General features: G+C 40.8%; 1 protein-coding gene across 1 annotated transcript in view; it reads right to left on the bottom strand.

Annotated features, from left to right (window-relative positions):
- LOC126263576 (E3 ubiquitin-protein ligase TRIM71-like) overlaps nucleotides 1-27176 on the bottom strand; it is a 72193-nt gene that overhangs the window by 20891 nt on the left and 24126 nt on the right. The window contains exons 2-4 of the mRNA XM_049960669.1: nucleotides 16187-16469; nucleotides 6801-7034; nucleotides 3264-3598 (exon numbers count right to left, since the gene is read on the bottom strand). Of these exons, the coding sequence (XP_049816626.1) occupies nucleotides 3264-3598; nucleotides 6801-7034; nucleotides 16187-16469 (852 nt within the window). The remainder of the gene's footprint in view (nucleotides 1-3263; nucleotides 3599-6800; nucleotides 7035-16186; nucleotides 16470-27176) is intronic.

Raw genomic sequence — 27176 nt, 5'->3', positions numbered from 1 at the left:
CATAGGTGTCACTGGATGCAGATATGGAGGGGTATGTTATCAGCACACTGCACTCTTAGCATTATGTCAGCTTCCAAGACTGGAGCCACTACTTCTGAATCAAGTAGTTCCTCAGTTTTGCCTCACAAGGGCTGAGTGCACCCCACTTGCCAACAGCACTTGGCAGACTGGATGGTCACCCATACAAGTGCTAGCCCAGCCCTAAAGCACTTAACTTCAGTGATCAGACGGGAACCAGTATTATCACTGAGGTAAGGCCATTGGCAATTCCACTGTCTAGTTGTTTTAAGTCCTATTTTAAGCAAATTACTCTCCTTACAACTTTATACACAACTAAAATTATTCAATTCCTTACACAACATTCTATCCTTCCATTCTACCCAGATCTTAATAATGATAATTTTGACAGGATGCAAAGCATCAGATTATGCTGGACATACCTGTTTACAATGTTACATATGATGAAGTGCAACAGATGGCACATTTTGAAGAACAACATCTACTTTTCAACTAAAGATAGTCTGATTTGTGAAGTTTGCTAAAGTTACTGTAGTAGGAAATAAATATTTTTAATCAGCAGTTTTAACAACTACTCTTCCTTAATTTGCATTAATCTTATGGGCCTATTCTGAAATTTTACACGATGCATATGTTCAGTGTTCATATTAAATATGTTAAATATGTTAATTTTTGTAAATTCAGAAAATTTGAGTCAATGAAGATACCACGCTTAATTCAGCAATATAAGCATAAGCAGGTCCAAAACTTTTGTTCTCCTGAGTGACTGCATATGTAATGACTGGAGAAGTAATTAGTGCAGCTACTTTAATATATGGATAAAATCTATGTGGTTTCAGCAAAGAGTACACCAACCACAAAAAGGAACAGCATGACATAGTAAAACATAACCGACACTTCAAAAGTATGACAATACAGGCTGCATACAACTGCTTTCTTGGTGGCGGGCTGACATCTGTACCTTCAATCATAGTAGGCAATCAAATAATTCAAAAATATAACTAGTTGTACAAATTCATTTAATATTGTAATCATGCAATTTTGTGAGAGGTATTAGGGAACATGAAAACAAAGAAATATGATTACATAATAACAAAACTAGAGGAAAATAAAATTATAAACTAGTTGTATAAATGAGGAAGTTTGGAATAATACTTTTAGTGGATGATTAAATCTTTTTTCCATAGACAAGAGAATAAATAGATATGATTTGACATGTTCTATTTTCTGTGTAGGTTCTCTACATGCTCTTTTACATGTTACCATAAACGTCACATAATTCACGTGCCTCAGTGTTGTGAGGCCTCTTATGCTGCAATATATGGTATGATATTTCCTTTTATAAAGATAAATCTGTTTCTTTTTTTGTTAGTTTTATTTCTGTTGTTTACGGGTATAAAAATCTGCGTAAACAACAGTTGAAATCAGAAGCTGTATCAGCAAAACCTGCAACTGTCATCTACCTATATCAAAACACTTCAGAATTCAGGTGACCGAAACCTTTGAAAATGAGCTTGGTAACAATGAAAAATAGAATTTATGGTATGATATTACTGATTTTGTTCTTTAAAATTTCTGGTTGAAATTAATGGAACTGGAAGAGTTAAGTTCATTTGCTAAATGAAAGTTTTAAATATATAATTAGACAATGGAAAGTCCAGGATGGAATCTCAGCAATATTATGAAAAGGATAGGTAGCTACTCACCACAAAGGTGACATGTTGAGTTGCAGACAAGCACAACGAGCTTACACACTGATCTTTCAGACAAAGCCTTCTCCAGATAAGAAAACACCCACATTCACATGAGCAAGCACATCCAACACATACATGCCTCCTCTCTCCATCTGCTGGGGCCAGAATGAAATGGTGTCACATTGAGTGGAAGCAGCATTCCGAAATGGGGCAGAGAAGGGGAAGGGGTAGCTGGTTACAGGTGGGGGTAAATAGAAGTCAGTGCTTCTTGGTAAGAGCATGTAGGGACTAAATGGTGCTGAGACATGATGCCCTGGCATAGCCTTGGGAGGCTGTGTGGGGTGTGGGGGATGGAGGGGTGGGGATGGGGAGCAGAGAATGAGGACTGCAGAGAAGGGGAAACGACAAGTGGTGTTGGCACAGAGCCGAGTACAGCGAGGGTGAAGGATGTAAATTCGGATGAGGTGATTAGAACAGAGGTGGTAGAAACTGTTTGGTGTAGGGTGTGGGGACAGTAAGTTACCTCAGGTTGAGGCCGGGATAATTTCAGGAGCGGAGAATCGGTTCAGAGGAGCTGATGGTGGAGGCAACAACCCAGATGGTCTGGGTTGTGAAGCAGTCACTGAAATCAAGCATGTTACATTCAGCTTTTGGCACAGGGTGGTCCACTTTGCTCTTGGTGACAGTTTGGTGGTGGCCATTCATTCTGATAGATAGCTCGTTGGTAGATAAACCACTACAAAAAGCTGTTCAGTTATTGCAGCACAGCTGGTATATGACGTGGCTGCTTTCATAGTTGACCCAGCCTCTGATAGGGTAGGATAAGCCTGTGACAGGACTGTATACTGGACTGGCCAGGTCTTACACCTGGACTTCCACAGGGATACAATCCCTATGGCAATGGGATGGGATTGGGAGTGGTGTAGGGATGGGAAAGGATGGCGTGGAGGTTGGGTGGGTGATGAAACACCTGAGGAGTCTGAAGGATCTTGGGTAGGATGTCCATCATTTCATGGAACGGTTACAGACAAAGCCTTACTGAGGATGTGATTCAGTTCTTCCAGTCCAGGGAAGTATTGATTAATGAAGGGGACACACCTTTGTAGCTGGTTCTTCAGGGTGATGGAAGGATTGTACACTGCCTCTACCAATTCCACTGTTCTTTTCCCCTTCTTTGTTGCTCTTCTTTTCCATATCCCCCCCACCCAGAACCTCTGGAGGCCGTGCGAGATGGCCTTGTCTGGTCATCCAGTCCCTATACTTTGTCAGGCAGTGCTTACTACTCTCCCCACCAGCCATACCCTGCTATCCCACTCCTCTGCCCCACTCCAGATTGCTGCTTCCACTATACATGACATCTCTGCATTCTGACCACGTAATACATCCTTTTCATAATATTATTAAAAGTGTTATTGTTGGATCTTTATAAAGTATGAAGCTGACATTTCAACAATAATAGCCCAAAAATTATCTACTTAACATAATATCAAAATACTAAAACAATTATATATACTTTACAATTTATATTGTTGAGACTAATTACTTACTTACCCAGAACTTGAAATATTGCCAATGGTGATCATGCTGTTGAATGGTACAGGTGTGAAAGCTAATGCATCACTTTCACAGGGTTGGAATGGTGATTCACGTATGTCTGCAAGCAGTTTCCGGGCACCTGCTGTCATCTGAGTTGTCAATCCACCCATCCGCAGTGCCTTTCTAGCACATTTAAGCCATGTTGAAAGAGTGTCCAAAGTCTTACTCAGTGTACCTGACTGATGATTCAAAGCTTGACCCTTCAGTGTCCTGACACGATCTACAAGTAGCAGCAACTGCCTTTCACGTTCATCAAGAGATGATACAATGTGCTGTTTCATGGCATGGATCTGAAATCAGTCAATTTTCATATTTATTTAATTGTTTTTTTTTAATGAGAGGGGGGGGGGGGGTGTTAACTGGTCTGCAACAAGGAATGTATAGATACTACCACTGTCCTGTCTGCAATGACTTCCCTCTTCCCCTCCCCTGCTGTTACTCCATTGCCAAATAATGATGTCCGACTTTCGATACCTGCAAATGGCTCTACTTCCTCTCCTTTGTGAGGAACAGCAAATTCAGTAACAGCGTCTGTACACATGCTGGCACATTCGTGCAAGAGTTTATGCCTATGGTCAGAATGTTTGCTGTTTTAGAATTGTGACGCAACTGCGCTGCATTATTATCTTTGTCAATATTTTTTATGAAATACATGAGGGAGCTGTTTGGAACCTGCACAATAAATCGGTACTCAATACTTAAATAAAAACCAATAACAATAAATCAGTACTTAAATATACAGCTCTCAAACTGGCAGTATATTTACAATGTGCACCTAATATTTTTATAGGTCAGTACACCATGTTTATTTTTCCATTGATATATCAATACTTTTTTTGAAAATATTGAGGGCCAATAATGATTGATTGATTGATTGGTATGGGAGTTGGGATCAAGCAGTTAGGTTATCAGTCCCATTGGGTTATGGGGAAGGAAGTCAGCCATACCCTTTTGAAGGAACCATCTAGGCATTTGCTGGAAGCAATGTAGTGAAATCATTGAAAATCTAAATCAGGATGGTCAGATGTGGGTCTGAACTATCATCCTCCCGAATGCAAGTCCAGTGTGGTAACCACCATGCCACCTCACTTGGTCAACCTCTCATTCTTTCTACTTATTCAAGTCCCATCTCTTCATTAAAGTATCTTTTGCAATTTTCTTCAGTTTTATTCTGTAGTTCATAATCTATAAAATGTGGTCAGAGCAGACATCTACCCCTGGAAATGTCTTACAGTTTAAAGCTGGTTCTGAAATACTGTCTTATGATTATATAATCAATATGAAACCTTTCAGTGTATACGTCTCTCTGATAAGTACAGACTTCATTCACGATTCTTAAACCAAGTGTTAGCGACGATTAAAGTACCGTACACAAACTTTTTGAAGTTAACTGCTTACTGCTCTAAGGTATTTGAAGTAAAGCACCTCTAGCTTTCAGCTGTACATGTGCAATGTTACTCAACTGGTTTCATGTATTATGAGCATTGTCACTAGAGGAAAACCTATACAGTGGAAAATCAAAATGACATTAACATAAAATAGGGCATAATCATATGTTCCATATGACTAAATGTCAGTAAGTGCAAACAAACAATAAAGCTGTCTTCAATGTGGTTCATACAGGTAGCATCCTCACTACATGCAACAGTCGCAAAGGAGTTAGTTTTATTGTTTGTATGCATTTGGTCACGACATCTATTTATATGAACATACAATCACACCCTAGTCTATATTGATGTTTCACAATTAATTTATTTTTATAATTAGCTTAACATTTTGGTACACAGTACCATCTTTAGGCCATCCCCTAGTGTGCAGCTCAGGCGTTGGCCTGAAGATGATACTGTACTGAAAACAATACGCAGTTGGCAAATCAATTGAGACTATAGAATGAAAGACATGCATTTTTGCCTTTACATTGGTCACTGTTCCACAGACAGTATGTTGGGAATATGCTATTTGACATTCATCTCATTTTGATTTTTTACTGCACAGTAACAATGCTTGTAACAAATGAAACTAGTTAAGAAATAAAGTTGCACATGTACAGCTGAAGGCTCACTGTGCGTAACTCCTAAGATCAAATTGTGCTCAATGCAAAATACTACAAGCTGGCTTTCATTCCTTTCTCCCAATCCATAATCACCCATTTTTTCTAATCTTCCTTTTCTTGTTATTAATTCAAATCCTCCGTTGCAATTTAACTTTTCATCTCCCTTAATCATCCGAAAATTTCTTTTTTCTCATCATACATTTTTTCGATCTCTTCATCTGTGGAACTAGATGACATAAAAACTTTTACTGCTGCATTGGGTGTGGGCTCAGCATTTATCTTGGCTACAAACATGCATTCCTATTCTCTTTTTCATTATTAGAACTACTCCTGCATTACTCATATTTGATTTTGTATTTACAACAGTGTATTCACCAAATCATATAAGTCCTGTTTTTCCTGCCAGCACACTTCCTACAAATGCCTGCTATAACTTTAACCAAGTCATTTCCCTTCTTATATTTTCTAATCTATCTGCCTGATTAAGGGAGCAAACATTCTACATTCCATCCTGTAGAGCACCAGATTTGCTTCTCATGATAGATAATTGTGTGTTTCTGAATAGTCTGAATGGGGGGGGGGGAGACTATATTACCTCCACATTGTTTTATCCAAGAAGATGCCATCATTTAAGCATACACTAGAACTGCATGTCCCCAGCAAAAAATCATGGCTGTAATCTCACCTTATTTTCAACTTTTGGTTACAATTATGAGACAAATGTTTTTAACATACGATACATTATTGCATTCTATAAATTCAGAATGGCTATAGGCTGAGCTTTACAAAAAATTAATCAGGAGAATTTGCTAAATTTATTTAACAGAGGAATGCTGTACCCTCCAAGGAAAATGAATGAATGCTGCATTTCTAGATGCACTATTCACCTGCTATTCTTTCACACTTTTACTTTGTATTTATTTTGTTATAAATTTAGAAATCAATGTCTCATAAGCAGCAAAAATCTTTGTAACAATAGAATGCCATGAGCTGATCAGTTTTAGAAACTGACATCAGTGCTCTATGACCTATATTGATCACAGTGACAACTAAATACTTCATTGAGTTTCATTATTACTGCATAGTCTGGTTAGGACTATGTTGATTGCATTGGTTACTAACATTAATGAAAATCATTCAAAATACATTTCTCTTACAACCAAGACAAACAGCACATACTTATATGGTGCTTTAGTTGCAATGAAAGGAAGGTTCACTCATTACATCAACATTTTTAGACTTTATATCAATCTTTACATATTAAGAATAATCTATTTTTTATTTTATTTACTGTTTAGATTAGTAATTGTCATCACAATGTGTGGCACTCTGAGCTTCAAGCATGATGTACAGAATTTATGCAACATGAAGAAACTTAACATACAAGTAAATGAAAAAATACTAAATAAATAGTAAATATGAAATTCAGTGATTCATACCTCTGATACAGCCTGCTGTGCCCTATGTTCAATACACTCTCTAATAAATTTCAGATGTTCTATCTGACTTCTGATAGTTTGGTAGCTAGCTTCAACTTCCCTGAACACCTTTGAGTCACCTCTTTCAGATACGAAAGGTGTAACTGCAATGTTGCTACCTTGATTAGAACCTGGGCTAGTGCTTCCACTGCTACTAAAATTGAATGGGTCCAAAGGAGACTCAACTCTGACTGCCTGCAGAAAATAAGAGATTTGTATTAGAATACAGTCCAAGAAAAAGCAAACAATTATCAAATAATCAAAAGATCAGGTTGCACTTCTCTTACTGCTTATTCTTATACTTCAAGTTACTTATGTTAACATGTTCCCTGATAATTGGCCCACCCACCATGTGTTCAGACGCATTTCCTTCCACCTGATGGGCGTGGATTTCAGTGACTTCCCAAAATTGCAGAAGTGATTATTATGTCAAATTCTGAGCTACAAAAAGCTCAAAGGTATATACTTATTTACAGTGAGATAAATAATTCAAATTGCTTCCATTTGGCCCACCAGTGACCTGATAACACTTTTTCATGCTGGTTTTCAATGGTTCAGGTCACCTTGTGTCCAGATTGTTGTGCTGCACACTTTTCGCACCAAACACTAGAGAAAACAGGCCACTTATTATTGTACATTAAAATTCAAATGCCAACATCTGTTAGTGTTAGCAGGCAAGAACAGCTGCTTTAATGTATGTGGCAAAATATTGTTTATGGTTATGAAATTATTGTTTGTCTTCTATAATAATTATGGTTGCCCACCAGTAGTGATCATGTTTCATCTCATGTTTAGCTAAAAATGGGTCTACCTACTTCTGGGCTGCCAGTAACAAGGAAACAAAGATGTGGTATACCATTAGATGAGGAGAGACCACACCACTATCTGAACTAATGCCTAAATAAATGTGACTCCAGGGACTATGATATGTCTCCTGCATCTCATGATCAAGCTTACAGTCCCAAGATGCAAGAGCCTCTTTGGATTTAAATGTAAGTGATAATGAGTCCTGTTCTGAGGATATTCATCATAACATATGTAACTCTGATAATGGTAATAGTTTTGTTGAAAATGGTATCCACAGTTGGAAACCAACTGGACAAAATATAACAAGAATAATTTTGATTGGGATTCAGAAGTTTAATATTTTCACCAGTTTTGACATCCCTTCTGATGTTCACAAAATGTTGTTAACACAATACATATGAAACAATACAGCAATACAGTACGTTGTTGGACACAAATGATATGCAGCACAGAAACTGTCCAAAACCCAAGGGGAGGGGGGTGGGGCAGATTGACTAGCGAATTGGGCTGACATTTCTGAGAAAGGAATTATCAAGTTTAGTGGCATGATGTGAACTAAAGGGTTAAATGAGCTTCCAGAAAATTCAATTTATTTGTCAAAGAATCTGCTGTATGAAAATAAAATTAGAAAATCCACTATGCCTTGTGATTGATTTATAACATTATCATCTTGCTGGCACACATGTGTGGATGGATGTGTGTGTGTGCGCGCGAGTGTATACCCGTCCTTTTTTCCCCCTAAGGTAAGTCTTTCCGCTCCCGGGATTGGAATGACTCCTTACCCTCTCCCTTAAAACCCACATCCTTTCGTCTTTCCCTCTCCTTCCCTCTTTCCTGATGAGGCAACAGTTTGTAGCTTGAATTTTGTGTGTACGTTTGTGTTTGTTTGTGTGTCTGTCGACCTGCCAGCACTTTCATTTGGTAAGTCACATTATCTTTGTTTTTAGAACAATTCATTAAAATAGACCAGGATTTCCGAAGAATATTGTGGAGAAGCAGCTTAAAAAGGGAAGTATGTGGAGCAGAGAATGATAATGAAAAAAAAAAAAAAATTAACAGAATAGATAAAAGAAGAGTTCTAATTATTTCAACAGTTTCTGGACATACTTATGCTTTAGAGGATTCTGGGAAAGAGAACAGAAAAGGAGAAGTAATAATGAAGCCAAAGGCTGTGATGGAGCTGTGACCAGATGGCGTGGTATTATTCACTATTAAGAAAGGGGGTGAAATGGTGGAGAAAAGTTGCAATGGAACTTCTACTCTGGACCTCCAGAGAAAAAGCTTTGATTTTGCATTGTGAAAAGACCACTTTGACAGGAAGAATGGCATTTTGAATTTTCAGAGAGAGTCCATTGCCTTGTATTTATGTCTAAATACTGCCTGTGCCACTCCTCCATAGAGAAAGTCAATACTTTGAGAAAAATTGAGGAACTGGATAGAAAATTTCAGCAACACTGCACATTGTGCAGCAACAGGGTTTTTCTCAGCAGCCTCATTTCCTGGCAGAGCAACATGACCAGGAACCCACACAATCATCACAGTGGCTCCATCAAGAGTGAACAAGTGACAGGTTTCCTGGGAGGTGTACAGCGCACACAGACTTTGAAGGGCACAGACAGTGTGAGCAGAGGACACGATTGAAAATGCTATGTCACCAGATGTACTCCATAGCTTGATACAGGGCAAAGATCTCAGCTGTAAATACTGAGCAGTGTGCCAGAAGCCAATACCAAAAATCATGGGCACCAATGATGATGGCAAATCCAACACCACAGTCAGTCCAAGAGCCATCCGTGTATACAAAGACACTATCGCGAAGTTCCAACTGAAGGTCATGTAACTGAAGGCGACTGAGGGAGACTGCAGTAGTGTCCTTAGGAATTGAATGAAGGCCAAGGCGAACGTGGGCCACCGCACAAAGCTGAGGTGGTGAAGGGGTCACACCCACTGGGAAAGTTACACGTAATGTAAAGATAAAACTGCCAGAGCAAGTGCCAAAAGTGGACTCCAGGAGGTAACAGAGAAGACGGATGCTCACCATACTGGAGATGAAAGGAGTCATTGAAGGAGGAGGAATAGGATGGGTGGCCATGCATGACAGACAAACGGCATGCACACCTGCTTAAGAGAAAGTCACGGTGCTAGGACAGTTGTAGTTCAGCAGCTTTAGCATACAGACTCTCAACCAGGCTACCAGAAAGGGCGCCAATAGCCATACGGATGCCATGATGGTGGATAGTATTGAGACGGTATAATAGGGATGGATGTGCAGATGCATAAACAAAGCACCTGTAGTCTAATTTTGAGTGGAAAAGGGACCAGTACAAATGGAGGAGAATGGTTCAATCTGCACCCCAGGTAGTACCATTGAGGACATGGAGGACACTGAGGGCCCAAATAAGTCGGCTGCCAGATAAGATACATGGGAGGACCAAGAGTGTTTCCTATCAAACAAGAGCCCAATGAATTTCATAGTTTCAATGAACAGAAGGGCAACAGGCTCAAGATGTAAAGTTGGTGGGAGAAACCAATTGCGCCACCAGAAATTCATACAAATGGTTTTATGAGTGGAAAAACAAAAACCACTGTCACTGCTCCATGAGTAAAGATGATCAATACATCACTGAAGACGCTGCTCAATGAGACAGGTCCTCTGAGAACTGCAATAAATGGCAAAATCATCAATGAAAAGGGAGCAGGAGATGCCCGGCAGAAGACGGGCCACTATAGGGTTAATGGTGATAGCAAAGTGGACAAAGCTTAGGACAGGACCCTAATGTACACCATTTTCTTGGATAAAGGCATCCAACAAGGCAGAACCCACACACACGTTGAAAACCCGGTATTTTAAAAATTTCTCAAGGAAAAAGGGCAGGGGGTCATGGAAGCCCCACATGTAAAGAGTACAGAGGATACCAGTTCTCCAGCATGTGTCATAGGCCTTCTCCAAATCAAAAAACATGGCCACAGTCTGGGATTTGTGCAGAAAACAATCAATGACTTGGATGGATGACGTGACAAAGATGGTAAACTGCAGAATGATGTGCTCAAAATCTGGACTGTGCAGTGGTCAGCAAATTGCAAGACTTTAGCCACCATACCAGCAGGGCATGAATCATATAATCCATCACCTTGCAAACACAGCTGGTGTGAGGACGGGGAGAGGGGGGGGGGCAGTAACTATAAGGAAGGCGTTTGTCCTTACCAGGCTTAGGTATGGGTATGACTGTGGCTTCACGCCAGCATCTGGGAAACATGCACTCTACCCAGATGCGATTGTACATATTAAGCAGAAAGAGCCTGTCTGGAAAAGAGAGGTGCTGCAACAACTGAATGTTGACAATGTCTGGCCCTGGGATGGCAGATCGGAATGAACAGAGCACGGTCTAGCTCCCTCACAGTGACGGTGGCATTATAGCACAGCACTCATGATTCTGAGAAGAGAAGGGTATTGCCTGAGCATCCTCTGCTGGTTTCCGATGGAGGGAGGCAGGGTGATAGTGGGAAGAGCTCAAAATTTCTGCAAAATGGCAGCCCAAGGTGTTTGAGATAGCAATAGGGTCCATGATTACTATCTGCTACTGTCAGGCCAGAAATTGGGGAACGTATCTTGGTCACAGAGAGCCTTCGGATGTTGGCCCCCGTAACAAAGGAAGGAGTGGAACTGTTAAAGTAAGTAGTGAATGAAATCCAGCTAGCTTTTTCTGCTATCCCAAATAATGCACCAACACTGTATGCAACCTTTTATAATGAATGCAGTTTGCGATCATAGGAGGACAGTTAAAAATGCGGAGAGCGTGTCTGTTCACACAAATTTGCATTATGGTGTGCCTTGGTGCAGGAAGGGTCTGGGACATGACATGGTAAAGAGAAAGTTTGAGTAATGGAACATTCTGCAGTGGTAAGGATAATGATTGTACTATATTCCAGTTTGTCATTGCAACTGGGGAAATAATCATCTTATCTTCTTCAAAGGTCGCCAGGGAGGAGTAAAGTTGCCAGTCAGCCTTAGTAAGCTAACATTTGGGCTTGCATGCAGGTGGGGCAGGAGTCAGGAAATGGATAGCACATGGAAAATGGTTGCTTGAGTAGGTGCGGAAAAGAATGGACTACTGGATGGGCAAGCTAGGCAGTGCAGATGGATAGGTCCAAATGGGAATAGGCGTATGAGAAGTAGGAAAGTCATGTGGGTGCTCCTGTGTTAATGCAGAAGAGGTTGATTAAGAAAGTCAGCACCTCTCTGACAGGTTCTGGGAGAACCCCAAAGGGGACAGTGCACATTAAAGTCACCGAGCAGCAGAAAGGGGTGAGTAGCTGCCCAATAAGCTGGAGGAAGTCTGCGCTGGTGTCACTGAATGACGGAGGGATGTGAACAGTACAAAGGGAAACAGTGAAGTGAGGAAGGGAGAGCTAAACTGCAGCAGTTTCAAGATGGGTAGTCAGGGAGATGGGTTTACTATGAATGTCATCTCAAATGAGCAGCATGACTCCTCCACGAGATGGAATGCCGACATCAGGGTAAGGTCAAAACAGACTGGGAAGAAATGCAAAAGCCCAAAGCGTTTCCAGAAGGCAGTGTACAAGTGAATGCTGTGATCCTAAAAGCAGCAGTAAATCGTCTGTGGGATTGAAGGCCACAAATGTTCATTTGGGGGGAGTCATGATGAGGAAAAAGTGAAGGGGTGTCACCTCGGGAGTTGCCAAGTGCCAGCCTGCGAAGATTCGCTGCTACAGGACGCAGAGGAAGGAGGATCCTACTGCATGAGGTTCACAGAAGTATCAGCTTTCTTGTGCTGTTGGTCTGCAGAGTCCAATGCAGAAAGATGATTGGTGGTGCACACCAGTGACACGGATGCTGACTGGGCGAAGGTATTCTGGTGACACCATCAAAGATAATCTTTGAGTCAGTCAAGGAGAAGACCATTTGCCTTTGTTGACCTTCTTAGAGACTTTCTGGTTAGCAAAGGAAGACTTGTGTTGGTTGGCTGGAGGGACATAGGAAGCCTTCATGCAAGTACTACTCCTGTCCTTTCACAGGCACCAGATGCTAGAGCGCAGGATTTGCTACTAGCCAATAACTTGCGAGCGATCGAGTAAGGTCTCTTTTTTTTTTTTTTTTTTTTTTTTACCTGCAGCGTGCTCATCAAGATACACGGGACGATCTCAAGATGAGGCAGCATGGCTGCCGTTGCAGTTTAAACAGCAGGGAGAAGGAGGTGGACAATTGCCCTCGTCATGCACATCCCTACCACAGGTTACACATCTGGATGTTGACAAGGCATTCTACTGTCATTGAAACATTAACACTGGTAGCAGTGCATCAGGTTCGGAATACACAGTTGGCCTGTGATAATTTCATAGCCTGCCTTGATCTTGGATGGAAGCACCACTCTATCGAAGGTGAGAAAAACAGTGCATGTTGGCACTAATGAGGGATCTGCCATTTTCATCAGCCGATGGACAGCAATGACACCCTGATCAGAGCGGTACGATAGGATTTTGGTCTCTCTCAGACTGTCAAGCAGCCTATGGGCCTTGACATGAACAGGTTAGCCTGGAGAAGCAAGGCGGCATGTAGTAGTTGTGCTTGAGAATCAGAAGTAGTTTCTAAAAGCAAAATGCCATTCCATAAATGAGAGCAGGATTTCACAGGGCCAGCAATTGCATCAACACCTTTGTGAATAATTAACAGATTTACCACTGCAAAGGACTGACTATCTTCAGTATGTGGAACCATGAGGCAGTGCAATTGGGAGGGTCTTTGATTTATTAGCCTTATTCCGTTTACATTTTATAGACATTGATTGTCAATATGACTGGCTCATTGTTAGAAAATCCCCATGATTGCCATCATCTGAGATGGTACACTCCTTCCAACTGGGGGCCCACTTCACAAGGGTATGCACCTGCCTCAGGTGACTGTTCATACCTCAAGTCACACCTGACAGAGACCAATCGGCAATTTGGGAAGGTACCAGCTCAGGCAATCACTCCTCCCTGGGCCTGGCCTGTACCAGGGGTGTGTGAGAACCCCACCTGTCGACCCACGGATGGGAATTACAGATTACCTAGTCACCTGTTACATGCCACATTCATGGGCCAGCCATCAAGAGCACACAGGGAGGAGGAGGAGGAGGAGGAGGAGGAGGAGGAGGAGGACTTCAAATGCTGAAGTGGGGGAAGTATAGGAGAAGGGCAACAAAGAAAAGAAAAGGGAACAAAAAACAGTGGTGAGAGACTTCTTATGTCAATGACAGACAAAGCAGAACATTCCCAATAACACACCAGACATGTTCCACAAGGGAGGGGAAAAGAATGGCAAGAGGATAGACATCCAGCACAGAAGGGAAAAGATGCTGCAGAGGCTGGGGCCCCACAGTAGCCAAGCACGTACCTGCCAAAGAGTGGTGAGCAGGGGGGAGTCATTCCACTAAAAACCATATCTAGGAATGACTTTTTAAGATTGCACTGTTTAAATGTTGCAAAGGTTATGTTAATACAGAATATTTGTATTGTTTGTATGACTTGTCTGTGTGTGTTTGCAAATAAATTAGTAGGGTAAAATGTCCTTCAAAAACAAAAAAGCAAAGACAACAAAATCAAGTATGACTTTTTCAGATCCTAATTGTTAGAAAGTCCAAAGTAATTTTGAAAACTGTTTTTTAGTATTGTTTCCCGTAAGATATGTGGTTATGAAATAAAGCAGTACTGCAAAAATATGCAAGAAAAACACATTGTTTTGTGGTTTTTTTGGGGTCTAGCTGGCCAGTACTGCAACAGCGTATGCAGAGATATGTCCCCTTTGCTATAGACAGCCCAGCCGTGGTGAAGTAACATCATACAGAGGTATAATCACACTTGCAGCATTTGGGACACTGGTGCCCTGAGCCACATTTCAGAAAAATGTTCGTCAGGTCACCAGTGGTCCAATATGCAGTAGAGGTGAGACATCAAATCTTCCTCCACAGGGAATGTGTTAACAAGATATTTGTTGAATCACGTTATTTTGAGTTTTGTCACAATTTATTTTTTAGTGTGACAAATGTGCCACATGTTGTTGACCTACTCTTTCGCAAGTGTGTACAATGCCCCCAGCTACAGAGTAACCTCATTACTATACTCACACTTACCACTCTGAAGAACAAAAGATCCTTCTTTGTTGAAGTGCTGTCATGCTAACAAACACTGGAAGTATATTATTTTCCATTTTTTATGACTGTTTTCTAGCACATGAAATTTATGATATATGAAGTGATAGATTATGCATTCAAGTTCTATCAGAAAATATAATAAGCATCATTGTACAGATGACTTGAAAAAACTTAACACAAAATTTTTGGAAAATAATTTACATGAAACAATGGTTATATTTTCATTAGCTGCTAATATAGATCAGTTCAAAATTAATACAACAGTGAAAAATTGCTATATTATGCACAGCAGTGTATCAACAAAAATTACAGACAATGTGAAAAAGTTCAAAAATTCAAACACTGCACAATTAGGGAAGAGAAGTTAACATATATTTAATCTAGCATCATCTAGATTGTTGAATCATTCATATCACAAGACTGTTGATCTTGTTGCCACCTAGATCTTTGGTTGACCCCCACGTATTTCTGCCTATGACATAATGTGAAATACCTATGAGAGATTTCATTATTATTAAAATTATTATTAGTACAAAGTTTGTTTACTTGCAAAGGCCACAAATATGTTCAGTTCAACAACATGCAGCCACATAATGTTACCCAGTTCTATCACTGAATCAGATGATTGTGGATGCCATTAAATAGTATTATTTAGGAATAAAGGAGATGATTCACTGAAAGGCAGAAGCACAACAAAACAAACAAAAGGTAGAGAGCTTGGCTAACTTTTGGAATGAACTTTCTTTTCCAAATCCACCCACCCATTATCAACCTATTCCAATCCTGTCACATGCTTATCCTACCCCATCAGAGGCTGGTCCACCTGGGAAAGCAGCCATGTTATGTATCATCTCTGCTGCAACCACAGCACAGTCTTTTACATTGGTATGACAATCAACTAGCTGTCAACCAGAATGAATGGCCACTGCAAAACTGTTGCCAAAAACAAGGTGGACCACCCAGTGGCACTATGTGCACAATTTCAAAGGCTGGTTCACAACCCGTGCCATCTGGATCCTCCACCACCACCACCACCACCACCACCACCACCACCACCACCACCACCACCACCCCCTTTCTGAGCTGCACAGACAGGAACTATCCTTACAGCACACCCTTCGCTCCTGTAACCTCCCTGGCATAAACCTAGTGTGCACGCACTTGCATGTTTTTCCTTCAAGTCTGAAAAGGAAGTCCATTCTGAAAGCTAGCAAATCTCTGCACCATTTATTTGTGCACCTATCAACAACACAGCACTTCTGTCTTTCTGTGAGTTATGTCCTTTATTCCTAAATAATTCCTAATTCTCAACCACAATTTTGTGTACATTATTATATCACTAAATAGTATAATTTAATTTTTCTAGTTCAGCTTTCTGTCAAAGCATACCTGTAGAAAATCACTAATTAAGTCCACAGGATCTCTCAAATTATCCTGCTGAGTTTGTGGTCCCGTAACTGATGGTACCTGGCTAGATATAGGCACTTGTTGAGGTGGCACAGTAATAGGTGGAAATCCAGGGCTCAGGCAGCATTGATTGTCATTTAAAAGTGGAGACGGGCAGTTCTGATAGTCTTCTTGCAGCTGGCACTGAGAAAGTTGCTGATCTTGCATTTGCTGAGGTGGACAAGGGGTGTGATTCATTTGGAAATTTGAATATGATGCAGCCATTCTGCAAACAAAATACAACATTTACATTACCTTCACATTACTCAATAATAATAATTGCATGCAAATGCGCGCGCACGCACACACGTACGCACGCACAGTTTTTGCAAATGCTTAAAGGAGAAAGTGTACAATAGCAGAAACAAAACATCCAGTAAACATGGGTCCCCAAATGAGCCTTTCACAAGATAATTTCCAATGTTTGCTTATGAACTGCCACTGACTTTACTGTGAATTATTATCCTACTTATTATAGATGTACACAAAGTATTAACTTTCTCATTAAATCAGAATTTACTTGGTCACATTTCATACACAGCCTATCTTTACAAGATACTACTTCAGCACATTACAAAGTAAGCCTAGTAGGGTACTGCCGAGTTTAAATCCTATGTAACATACATTTTATGCAGTTTAAGTGTAATATTCAGCATGCCAGTCCAAAGTAGACTTTTTTTGGTATTTCTGCCCCATTTTCTCCCTCGCAGAAATTGAAATAATAATTTGTAAACTATACAATTAGAAAGTGTATTCTGCAAGCACTACATAAATTCTGAATTTGCTTAATGGAATACTCCATACAAATAGTGTGTAACAAATTAAAAATCAGAAGGTGATAGTCACTATCCTTAGGGCTATGTTCTCCCCAAAATGAGAATCCTAAATGATCCCTCTTGCCAAAATTGCATCTGCTACAGCTGTGTTCTGCAACACTACAAAGGTGAGGCAGTTTTTGTTCTCAGAACTCTGAAATTCCCAATTCGAAGAGGAAACCACATCACCATTGATTGTCATGTATCAACAGTTGGACATAACGTTTTAAGAAGCTTTCACAAAAGCCAATCCTAGGGAAAATTTATGATCAATGCATATCCTTTTATGAGACACTATGAAAATATTCCACTGAGCAACTCTCCAGCAACTCTTACGCCTTCTTACGTAATTTAGTTTGATTCTCATGGTAAACCACTATGAGATAGCTCTTCTGCAAAGCCACTTCCACTTCCCGTGGAGCAAAAATGCATCAGTGAGATACTTTAATCTTTGTCATCATCTCAACTCAGGGCCCAGATGCTGTTTGTGCATCATGAGGTATGTTGTGGCTAAATGAATCTTGAAGAAATGCTCAGTTTCTTGGCACTCCTGTCAGCAGGATCATTTTGGTGGCACATGGAGTCACTTTAACCAGTCTAGTCTCTACTTTTAAAATCTTAGGTACACATACCATAAGATAGCAGTTTGTAGTTATTGCCTGACCTTTGCGTATTATCTGTATCGCAAAATGGCAAACAGGGTTGCCCAGTCATCCAGAGCCAGTTGCGAGTTGCCCAACTAATGACTTCCACGAGGCAACAAACAGTTAAATTCCTGTCACAATCTACTCTTTAAGAGATGTAAGCTTACTTCAAAGGTTTGACACAGAAGTACTGAAGATAGAAACCGTATGTACATCTTAGGATGGTGTAACTCATGATGCACACATTACCCAGACTATATTCGTGCAGTATTTGAGAGAATACTATTACAGCTCCCAACAAACTTTACATGTAATTTCAAATGTTTTGTTGATGACCACCTACTTCCTCCCACCCACATGTACAGAATAATGAAAGGGAAAGTTTATTGTTCTCTATGTCTTCACTTTTCATGCACAAGGCATTATGTTGTAATTTACTAATTAAATAGGCCTACTGATAACTCTCTCCCTGACAAATTTTGCAGGCATTGTCATCGTATGGCAAGAATTTCAAGAAATATGACTGTTATAACCACTGAGTTGCACGAGAAACGAGCTTTTCATTAACCTACGAGTGAATAATTAGGAACTATTGGAAGCAACATAACTACAGTTTTGTGTCTTCAGCCATAAAGGTTTCTCATGCTTAATGTCCAATATTTCATGCACTAATTCGCTTGTGAGCTAATTTGATCTTCAAAGCTGTTGCATATGTGGGAATTTGAGTATTTAAAGAACTGGAAGTGCAGATGGGGATGGGAGGTTTGCTGCTGTGTATCAACTCAGCAAAGTACTTCAGTTCAATGAGCATCACTTGACAATTTAAGGGGCAGTCAAATAATAAACACCCACCACAATGGGACCATGGAATGGTTGCATTCTGAAGTCATCACTGTACATGTTAACACATTTATCCCAATGGAAGGCAAGACAATCATTTTGAGCCCGAGGCCAAATGTCAAAGCCAACAGTGGGACCATCTCAAATCTTCCCTGCCAAAGAAATCCAAAGCTCTTCATACAAGTTCCGAATGTAGAGGTCCTCTGCTTGTCGAGTTTCTCGAGTGTGGACTCACAATCAATGCATAGCGCTATGAAAATACTTTGCAGGGACTGCGACATGCCACAGAGTCAAAATGCTCAGGAACACTATCTGACGGAATCTTTCTGTCGCACGATACCTCCACCCTCCACTGTCAGACGGAGGCTACACTTCAGCAGTTCGGTTGGGAAACCGAAACATCCTCCATACATCCAGGACCATTCATCCTGTGTTTTTTTCACGTCTTTGGAGACCTGAAGACACATCCATGCATGCACGCATGCACACACACGGGTTAGTCAGATGAGGAAGTTCAAGAGTGGGTGTGGTTGTGGATCCGTCAGCAGCGGCCCACGTTCTAGGAAACAAGAATTGATCACCACATTTCCCAGTGCAATAAACGTTTTAATGTGTGTAGTGATTACTTTGAATGGAATCATTCCACGGTCTCATTTTCATTTGACTGTCCCTCATAGACACGAATGAGTAGCACAGGTCAAACACATACAGCCACTTTTCCTCAGCAATTTTGACATTTATGATGTCTGTGGCCTCTGGCCTGTCACAAATTTACAACTTACGGCTGTTAAAGTTTTTTTCCGCTACAAGCGCAAAATTATGACCTTTAAAGAAGTCATACATGCTGCAGATCCGTATTAGAAGAAATTAAATTTACAAATATCCTTTGACAGAACGCGAAATTTGCACTTGTTTTTGGGGTAGTGGATACCTCATCACATGGCTACAAATTTATCTTCAACAACACACTGAGCTGTCTGCTGTCATTTTCGAAAAATGGAAGATCTTTTTGGACGCAAAGTCCGCCATTAGTCTGCAGAGCAATTCCTTTCCTGCATTCGTTGCGCCATTAAAGGACGCGTCAATGAAATGGAGAAGAAACTCTGTGAGGAAGGCAGCATCAACTCTTAAGGTGGTTCGAACACCACAATGAATTGCCACACTTTATTCTAGGCTCTTTATACGCCAGTCACCCAAACAATTTTAAGAGGAACCTGTAGTTCAACTTCATATCTTAGCCGTTATATAACTGGCTATTTTGAGCCTAGCTAAAACGTAGTCAGGGGTGCAAGTGAAGCTAAAAGTTCAGAATAACAATTTAGATTCGGATAGAGACACCAACGAAGACATGAAAGACACGTAACATACGTAAAAATCTTTGAAATACAATGAAATATAATTTAAAAATAATCACACGAATGTGATCTTATTTTAACGCTAGCTGAAAGCGTCTGAACAGAACGGATGCCTTTTCACTTATTCTCACAGTTGCACATTACGGAAATTCGAAATACCAGCTTAGATACGACGCGGCAACGCACGGTTTTAAATATGTGTGTTGTTTATGTGACAAACAGACCATAAGCGAACCCACAAATTCTGCGCTTCCTACATAGTTTTCCTCTGTCACGGTGAGACATTAACAATGCTTTTTTCTAGCGGACAACTTGGTGTCGTGTGGTGTAGTGGCGCTGGTGGGTATTGTTGGGTATTGTCACTTTCTACTATGGACAGATGAATCTGTCATTCAAGAAAGAATGGTTACCCGAGTCCAGGTTTCAGACCTTTCGTCACACACAGTTTCGTTTGTGAACGTAGTTTGGAGCTTGTCTACGCCGTTCAGTCAGTGTGCCTCTGTGTGTCATTACGAGCTTAGACTGAGCGCGCGTTGCAGTTAATGACTAGGTTTCCACTGGTGCAAAAATACGCTTGACATCGTCGCAGGTCCTCTTGTGTCACGCTATCGACCAAATCAGTGCAGTCGGCCTCTTTGCTAGTTAAGGTGTCAGGTCTTTCCTCGAATTACTTTTCATGTACCGGTATACACTTGACATATCAGAAGACGAAGAAACAAAGGACGGAAGAAAGAAAAAAATGGTGAATGTATCTTACACACTACGTTTACATGCGACACGTCTTCCGAAAGCCGAAAACCGGATTTCGGAAACAGTTTTCCGCTGACGTATTTACATGCTAAGGTCTGACACGGTTAAATATATAGCGTCTGAAAAACCAGCGGTTACAGTTCCGATTTAGTCAGAACAATCGCTATTTCTCTTCAGTTAGGCGAGATATAAACAGCGTCAGTCTAATAAATCAACTTATCATTCACTGTACAAAAAGCTAATCCGTACATATTAGGCGAAATCTGACAGCCTGGGAGCGAAAAGAGATTGTGGAATTGGAAAACCGCTAACTAGAAGCGTATTTCCAGACTAATTTGAAGTGTTTACATGAGCCAGAAGCGGTATTGGGAAATTTTTTATGAAGTCTGGTTTTGGGAGTCCCGTGTGAACTTTGTATGGAGAACTTGCTCGCTTAAATAAGAACGCGCCGGAAAATGATGAGCATCATTTCCCCTACTTTAGAATAAGTGAATACACCTTTCTATATCCACGAACCCATACTGAGGATATAGTGGCTTCAGAGAAACTGACACCTAAAGAATTTCTGGCAGTTACTCCAAGGTAAGTGTTTTACTCATTGCAACGTACTTTCACAAAACCTTCAAATAAATTGTTTAGAAAAGAAGTCGTTCAAAAGTAATGTAAAACCGAAACTGTAAAAACGACACTTATACTGAAAATTAAATTCACTGTAGCAAGGACCTGTAGAATTGTTGTCTGTCGTGTTGTACCCAGAAGATACGACTGTTTCGGATGACTAATGTTGTTGAAGGAAGAGCCGCTGTTCTTGCTCCCTTATGAGATCGTTAATTCCTTTTCCACGTCTGCATAACTTCGTATGTGGAGGAAGGTCACGCCGATGTGGCAACAAAAATAATAAATAATCACTCTTAGTTATGTGCAGCCTGATTCTGAAGAAAGGAATGCTTGTTTTCCGTTTCAAGTAAGCGCTGGGTTCTCAATATAATCTGTCTTCTGAATCTGATTTCTTCACGGGCGCTTGAATTTTTTTCTTGAATTGTAGCCGTTGCCGTGGTTTGCAGTTGTGTCCTTGTCTTTAATACCATCTAAATGATCATTATCAGTAAATTGTTCTTCACTACGACACGTTGCACTCGAGTCAACCTCACTATCCCATTTATCTTCGTCATCGGAAGCATTCTTTTATACTTGATTGATAATTCTGTTTTGTATATTGTTTGGACTGATAGTGTCCGTCTGGATCATCATCTGAGTGAAGGAAGGACATTGTTTAGACGTATTCGTATCTTTTCCTTCTCTCCGCAAATAATTCCTCTGTCTGTCAATTTTTCTTCGTTCCTGAAGTTACAACAAAATATCGTTGCGATGTCTGTTACTCGTGTTATTCATACAGTGAGTAATTTAATTTTACAGGGCCGCAACCAGTTCGTCATTTGAAACTTTGGGTTATTCGCATCGGCTGTTTGCAGCATCGTATCGGTGATACAATGTTCGCAGTTTCCATAATCTAAAAGAAGAAGTGTAATGCATCACGACAAAATCTTGGGACATTGGAACCTTAAGCTGTGCATGTTGCAAACATGTTAGAATCAAGTTCCCGAAGCTTTCTGGAAGTACGTGCTGTAGCTGCAGGAATTTTTTCTCAATTGTGTTGCAGGCAGCCGTGGGAGCTAATTACAGGTTCATTAGCGTCAATGGGGGAGCCTACAGAGGAGACAGTGAAGTGCGGTCACAAAGTGGGGCTCTGCAATTTAGCAGCGAGAAAAAGCCTCCTAGAAATAAATAGAGTACTAAATGTCTTTCTAGGTGACAGAGGCATTCCCTTTAAGTTCTCATGCTGCCATATCCCTTTACAACTTCACAAATTTGAGCCATCACCGTTGAGTTATTCAGTAAACGATTATCGTACGCAAGACACGTGGTCGAAAGTACTTTTGGACTAAAGGCAATTAAATGGCGTCTTTCACTGAAAGAAACTGACGCTGGCCCTGACAAAACAGGATACTATGAAAAATGAATTACTATGCTACACCATATAGTAATTGACAAAGAAGGCTCTGTGAACTTTGCAATGAAACAGATAATCCGACAGGCCTTTACCAATTTTCAGATCACATGATAGAACTAGTGCCGTTGCATCAAAGGTGAAAGTAGAGCATACAACCTGTTTGTTGAGAATCGTATGTGACGGACACTTAAAATTATGCTCCCAAGCATCAAGCACTTGGCAACGTATTGTATTATTAAACAATACTGTCACCATTTACATATGTATTGTACTGTAAAATTAAGAAGTTATTTGTCGATACGTGAGATGAGATTCTATTACGGGTCACTGGAGTGGACTGTAACAGTGGTTTTACAAGACTTAAATCACCATTGTGTAACATAGAGTGTTTGTGTAGATGTCTCTTCTAATTAAGTTTAAGCCTTATTTTTTAAGTATCTTAATTTGCGACATTACAAATTATCCTGGTTTCTTATGACAAATTTCTCAAATTTCTTCAGCAATGGTGCAAGAAGTTACACTCTAATATTCGTCCTCAGGTTTAACTTTCACTGGCACTCCCCAGCTCCTGCCTTAGTTAAGTTTTACTTACAACAGTTTACAGGAATGGGCAAGGGAACTAGTCAGAAAGTTCCTGCCTCTTAACGTCACCAAGAATTTTTACCGTAATAAATCTTTACACACAAAACAACGCTTTTAAGAATTTGGGACAAACTGGGAAAACATCGCACTTATTGGTCGGTGACTGAACGCACGAGAGCGAAGAAAATCACCCATCTCTCCTAATTCCATTGCTACCTCGTCCCACAACTTTTAGGTAACATTCTTTATGTAGTACTGAGGTGTCTTCTGGTCCCACGAGCATCTCCGTGCTGGCACTAGATTGATTAGCTTTTCGCACTTCATCACTGCCGGGCGACAGGCTTGGAAAAAGCAAACCGATTTGAAGCTGGCGCATGATGAGCCAACGTCTTGCCGTATCGACTACCTCTCCAGCATTCACATACTGCTTCCCGTGGAATGCATCCTTCATTGGGATGAACAGACTGAGGTCGGAATGTGACAGATGCAGGCTGGATGGGGAAGAACAGTCCAGTGAAGTTTTGTGGGCACCTCTGGGTGCGCAGACTTCTGTGAGGGCTCGAGTTGTCATGGAGAAGAATTTCTTTTGTATCCATCGATCACCTCGGATGAGAGCACACGCACGTTCCAACACTGCAGGAAGTCACAGGTATATGCAGCCGGACGGCATGCTGGGGACCCTATGGTTTTGCGCGATCTTGTTGCTATGACGACGGGCGCCTCGTTCAACACCACACCATGCTTTTGTTCACTGCCAGGTCTCCATACACACTCTGCAACCGTCTATGAATACCTGTGATGCTCTGGTCTTCCTCCAAATGAAACAATGACAGCTCTATGCTTGGAACGCACGTCCGTTGAAGACCCCATTCTCAAGGCTACGTATAGCGCCGCTACCTACCGGAACTTTATCAAATTATAGGTGTTTGAGCGGGAATATTCCCCGATGTCCAACAACAAATTCCGCATTCTTTCGACCGAAACTGGCCAAGAAAGGAATGTGTTGCATTACTTATAAAACGCCCTCGTATGTCTGACTAGGTGACTAGTGTGACGTCACAAGTTCGTTGATTAGTGCTGAATTTGTCTGACGCCTCAGCCAAGAGCGCTTCATGCGAAATAGTTTATCACACGACTAATTTCGACAGTACCTAGCTGTCAACTTCAGGTTCTCAGATCTACAAAGTACGGGTAAAAATGTGACTGCAGTAATTTGCATTATCGTACAACAATTATAAATGAGAAAACATCATCGGAATAATAGAAATAACATACTTCTCAGAAATACGAATATAACGAGACGTAACTCTCGTCAAGATACTGAGAACATGCTCCAAATACAATAGCATAGCTGATTTGTCAAATACATGGAACTTGCTTAATAAAATATCCATAGCACGAGGAAGTAGTACAGTTGCAAAAACAGGTACATCATCAGTAAAAATGGTGCGTCGAAGATAAATCAGGAAAACTGGGCCGATGCTCTTTAGAGCCCATGTTAAGTGGTTAACACCTTTGTCGCCATGCGGCGCCACCGCACAAAGGTAACGATGTGTGCACTATTATTTGAAAGACTGTACAAATAAACTATTTATATTTTTTTTAATAAACCGTGTTACGGAACAGAACTATAGACGGGAACGTATTTACAACTGGACGAGAAGGACTGACGCGGTACACCGAAGTACGTAACCAGGTATAGGGTCGAACAGATTACAGGTATCGATAATAATTATTTATATATATAATGCCCTCCCCCCATGAACCATAGACCTTGCCGTTGGTGGGGAGGCTTGCGTGCCTCAGCGATACAGTTAGCCGTACCGTAGGTGCAACGGAGGGTTATCTGTTGAGAGGCCAGACAAACGTGTGGTTCCTTAAGAGGGGCAGCAGCCTTTTCAGTAGTTGCAGGGGCAAGAGTCTGGATGATTGACTGATCTGGCCTTTTAACACTAACCAAAACGGCCTTGCTGTGCTGTTACTGCGAACGGCTGAAAGCAAGGGGAAACTACAGCCGTAATTTTTCCCGAGGGCATGCAGACTTACTGTATGGTTAAATGATGATGGCATCCTCTTGGGTAAAATATTCCGGAGGTAAAATAGTCCCTCATTCGGATCTCCGGGCGGGGACTATTCAGGAGGACGTCGTTAGCAGGAGAAAGAAAACGGGCGTTCTACGGATCGGAGCGTGGAATGTCAGATCCCTTAATCGGGCAGGTAGGTTAGAAAATTTAAAAAGAGAAGTTAGATATAATGGTAATTAGCGAAGTTTGCTGGCAGGAGAAACGAGACTTCTGGTCAGGTGAATACAGGGTTATAAATACAAAATCAAATAGGGGTAATGCAGGAGTAGGTTTAATAATGAATAAAAAAAATACGAATGCGGGTAAGCTACTACAAACAGCATAGTGAACGAATTATTGTGGCCAAGATAGACACGAAACCCACGCCTACCACAGTAGTACAAGTCTATATGCCAACTGGCTCTGCAGATGACGAAGAAATTGAAGAATGTATGATGTGAGAAAAGAAATTATTCAGGTAGTGAAGGGAGACGAAAATTTAATAGTCATGGGTGACTAGATTTCTATAGTAGGAAAAGGGAGCGAAGGAAACGTAGTAGATAAATATGGATTGGGGGGAAGAAACGAAAGAGGAAGCCGCCTGGTAGAATTTTGCACAGAGCATAACTTAACCATAGCTAACACTTGGTTCAAGAATCATGAAAGAAGGTTATATACATGGAAGAACCGTGGAGATACTAAAAGGTATCAGATTATATAATGGTAAGACAGATTTAGGAACCAGGTTTTAAATTGTAAGATATTTCCAGGGGCAGATGTAGACTGAAGAAACTGCAAAAAGGTGGGAATTCAAGGAGATGGGACCTGGATAAACTGAAAGAACCAGAGGTTGTAGAGAGTTTCAGGGAGAGCATAAGGGAACAACTGACAAGAATGGTGGAAAGAAATACAGTAGAAGAAGAATGGGTAGCTTCAAGGAATGAAGTAGTGAAGGCAGCAGAGGATCAAAAATGTAAAAAGACTAGGGCTAGTAGAAATCCTTGGGTGACAGAAGAAATACTGAAGTTAACTGATGAAAGGAGAAAATATAAAAATGCAGTAACTGAAGCAGGCAAAAAGTAATACAAATGTCTCAAAAATGAGATAGACAGGACGTGCAAAATGGCTAAGCAGGCATGGCTAGAGGACAAATGTAAGGATGTAGAGGCTTATCTCACTAGGGGGTAAGATAGATACTGCCTACAAGAAAATTAAAGAGACCTTTGGAAAAAAGAGAACCACTTGCATGAATATCAAGAGCTAGGATGGAAACCCAGTTCTAAGCAAAGAAGGGAAAGCAGAAAGGTGGAAGGAGTATATAGAGGGACTATACAAGAGCGGTGTACTTGAGGGCAATGTTACAGAAATGGAAGAGAATGTAGATGGAGATGAAATGGGAGATACGATACTGCGTGAAGAGTTTGACAGAGCACTGAAAGACTTGAGTCGAAACAAGGCCCCGGGAGTAGACAACACTCCATTAGAACTACTGATGGCCTTGGGAGAGCCAGTCATAACAAAACTCTACCATCTGGTGAGCAAAATGTATGAGACAGGCGAAATACCCTCAGACTTCAAGAAGAATATAATAATTCCAATCTCAAAGAAAGCAAGTGTTGACAGATGTGAAAATTACCGAACTATCAGTTTAATAAGTCACGGCTGCAAAATACTATCGCGAATTCTTTACAGACGAATGGAAAAACTGGTAGAAGCTGACCTCGGGGAAGATCAGTTTGGATTCCGTAGAAATGTTGGAACACGTGAGGCAATACTGACCCTACAACTTATCTTAGAAGAAAGATTAAGAAAAGGCAAACCTACGTTTCTAGCATTTGTAGACGTAGAGAAAGCTTGTGACAATGTTAACTGG

The sequence above is a fragment of the Schistocerca nitens genome, chromosome 6 (genome assembly GCF_023898315.1).
Source record: "Schistocerca nitens isolate TAMUIC-IGC-003100 chromosome 6, iqSchNite1.1, whole genome shotgun sequence".
NCBI lineage: Eukaryota > Metazoa > Arthropoda > Insecta > Orthoptera > Acrididae > Schistocerca > Schistocerca nitens.
The sequence above is the reverse complement of the archived record's forward strand: the minus strand, read 5'-3'. Positions and strand labels throughout refer to the sequence as shown.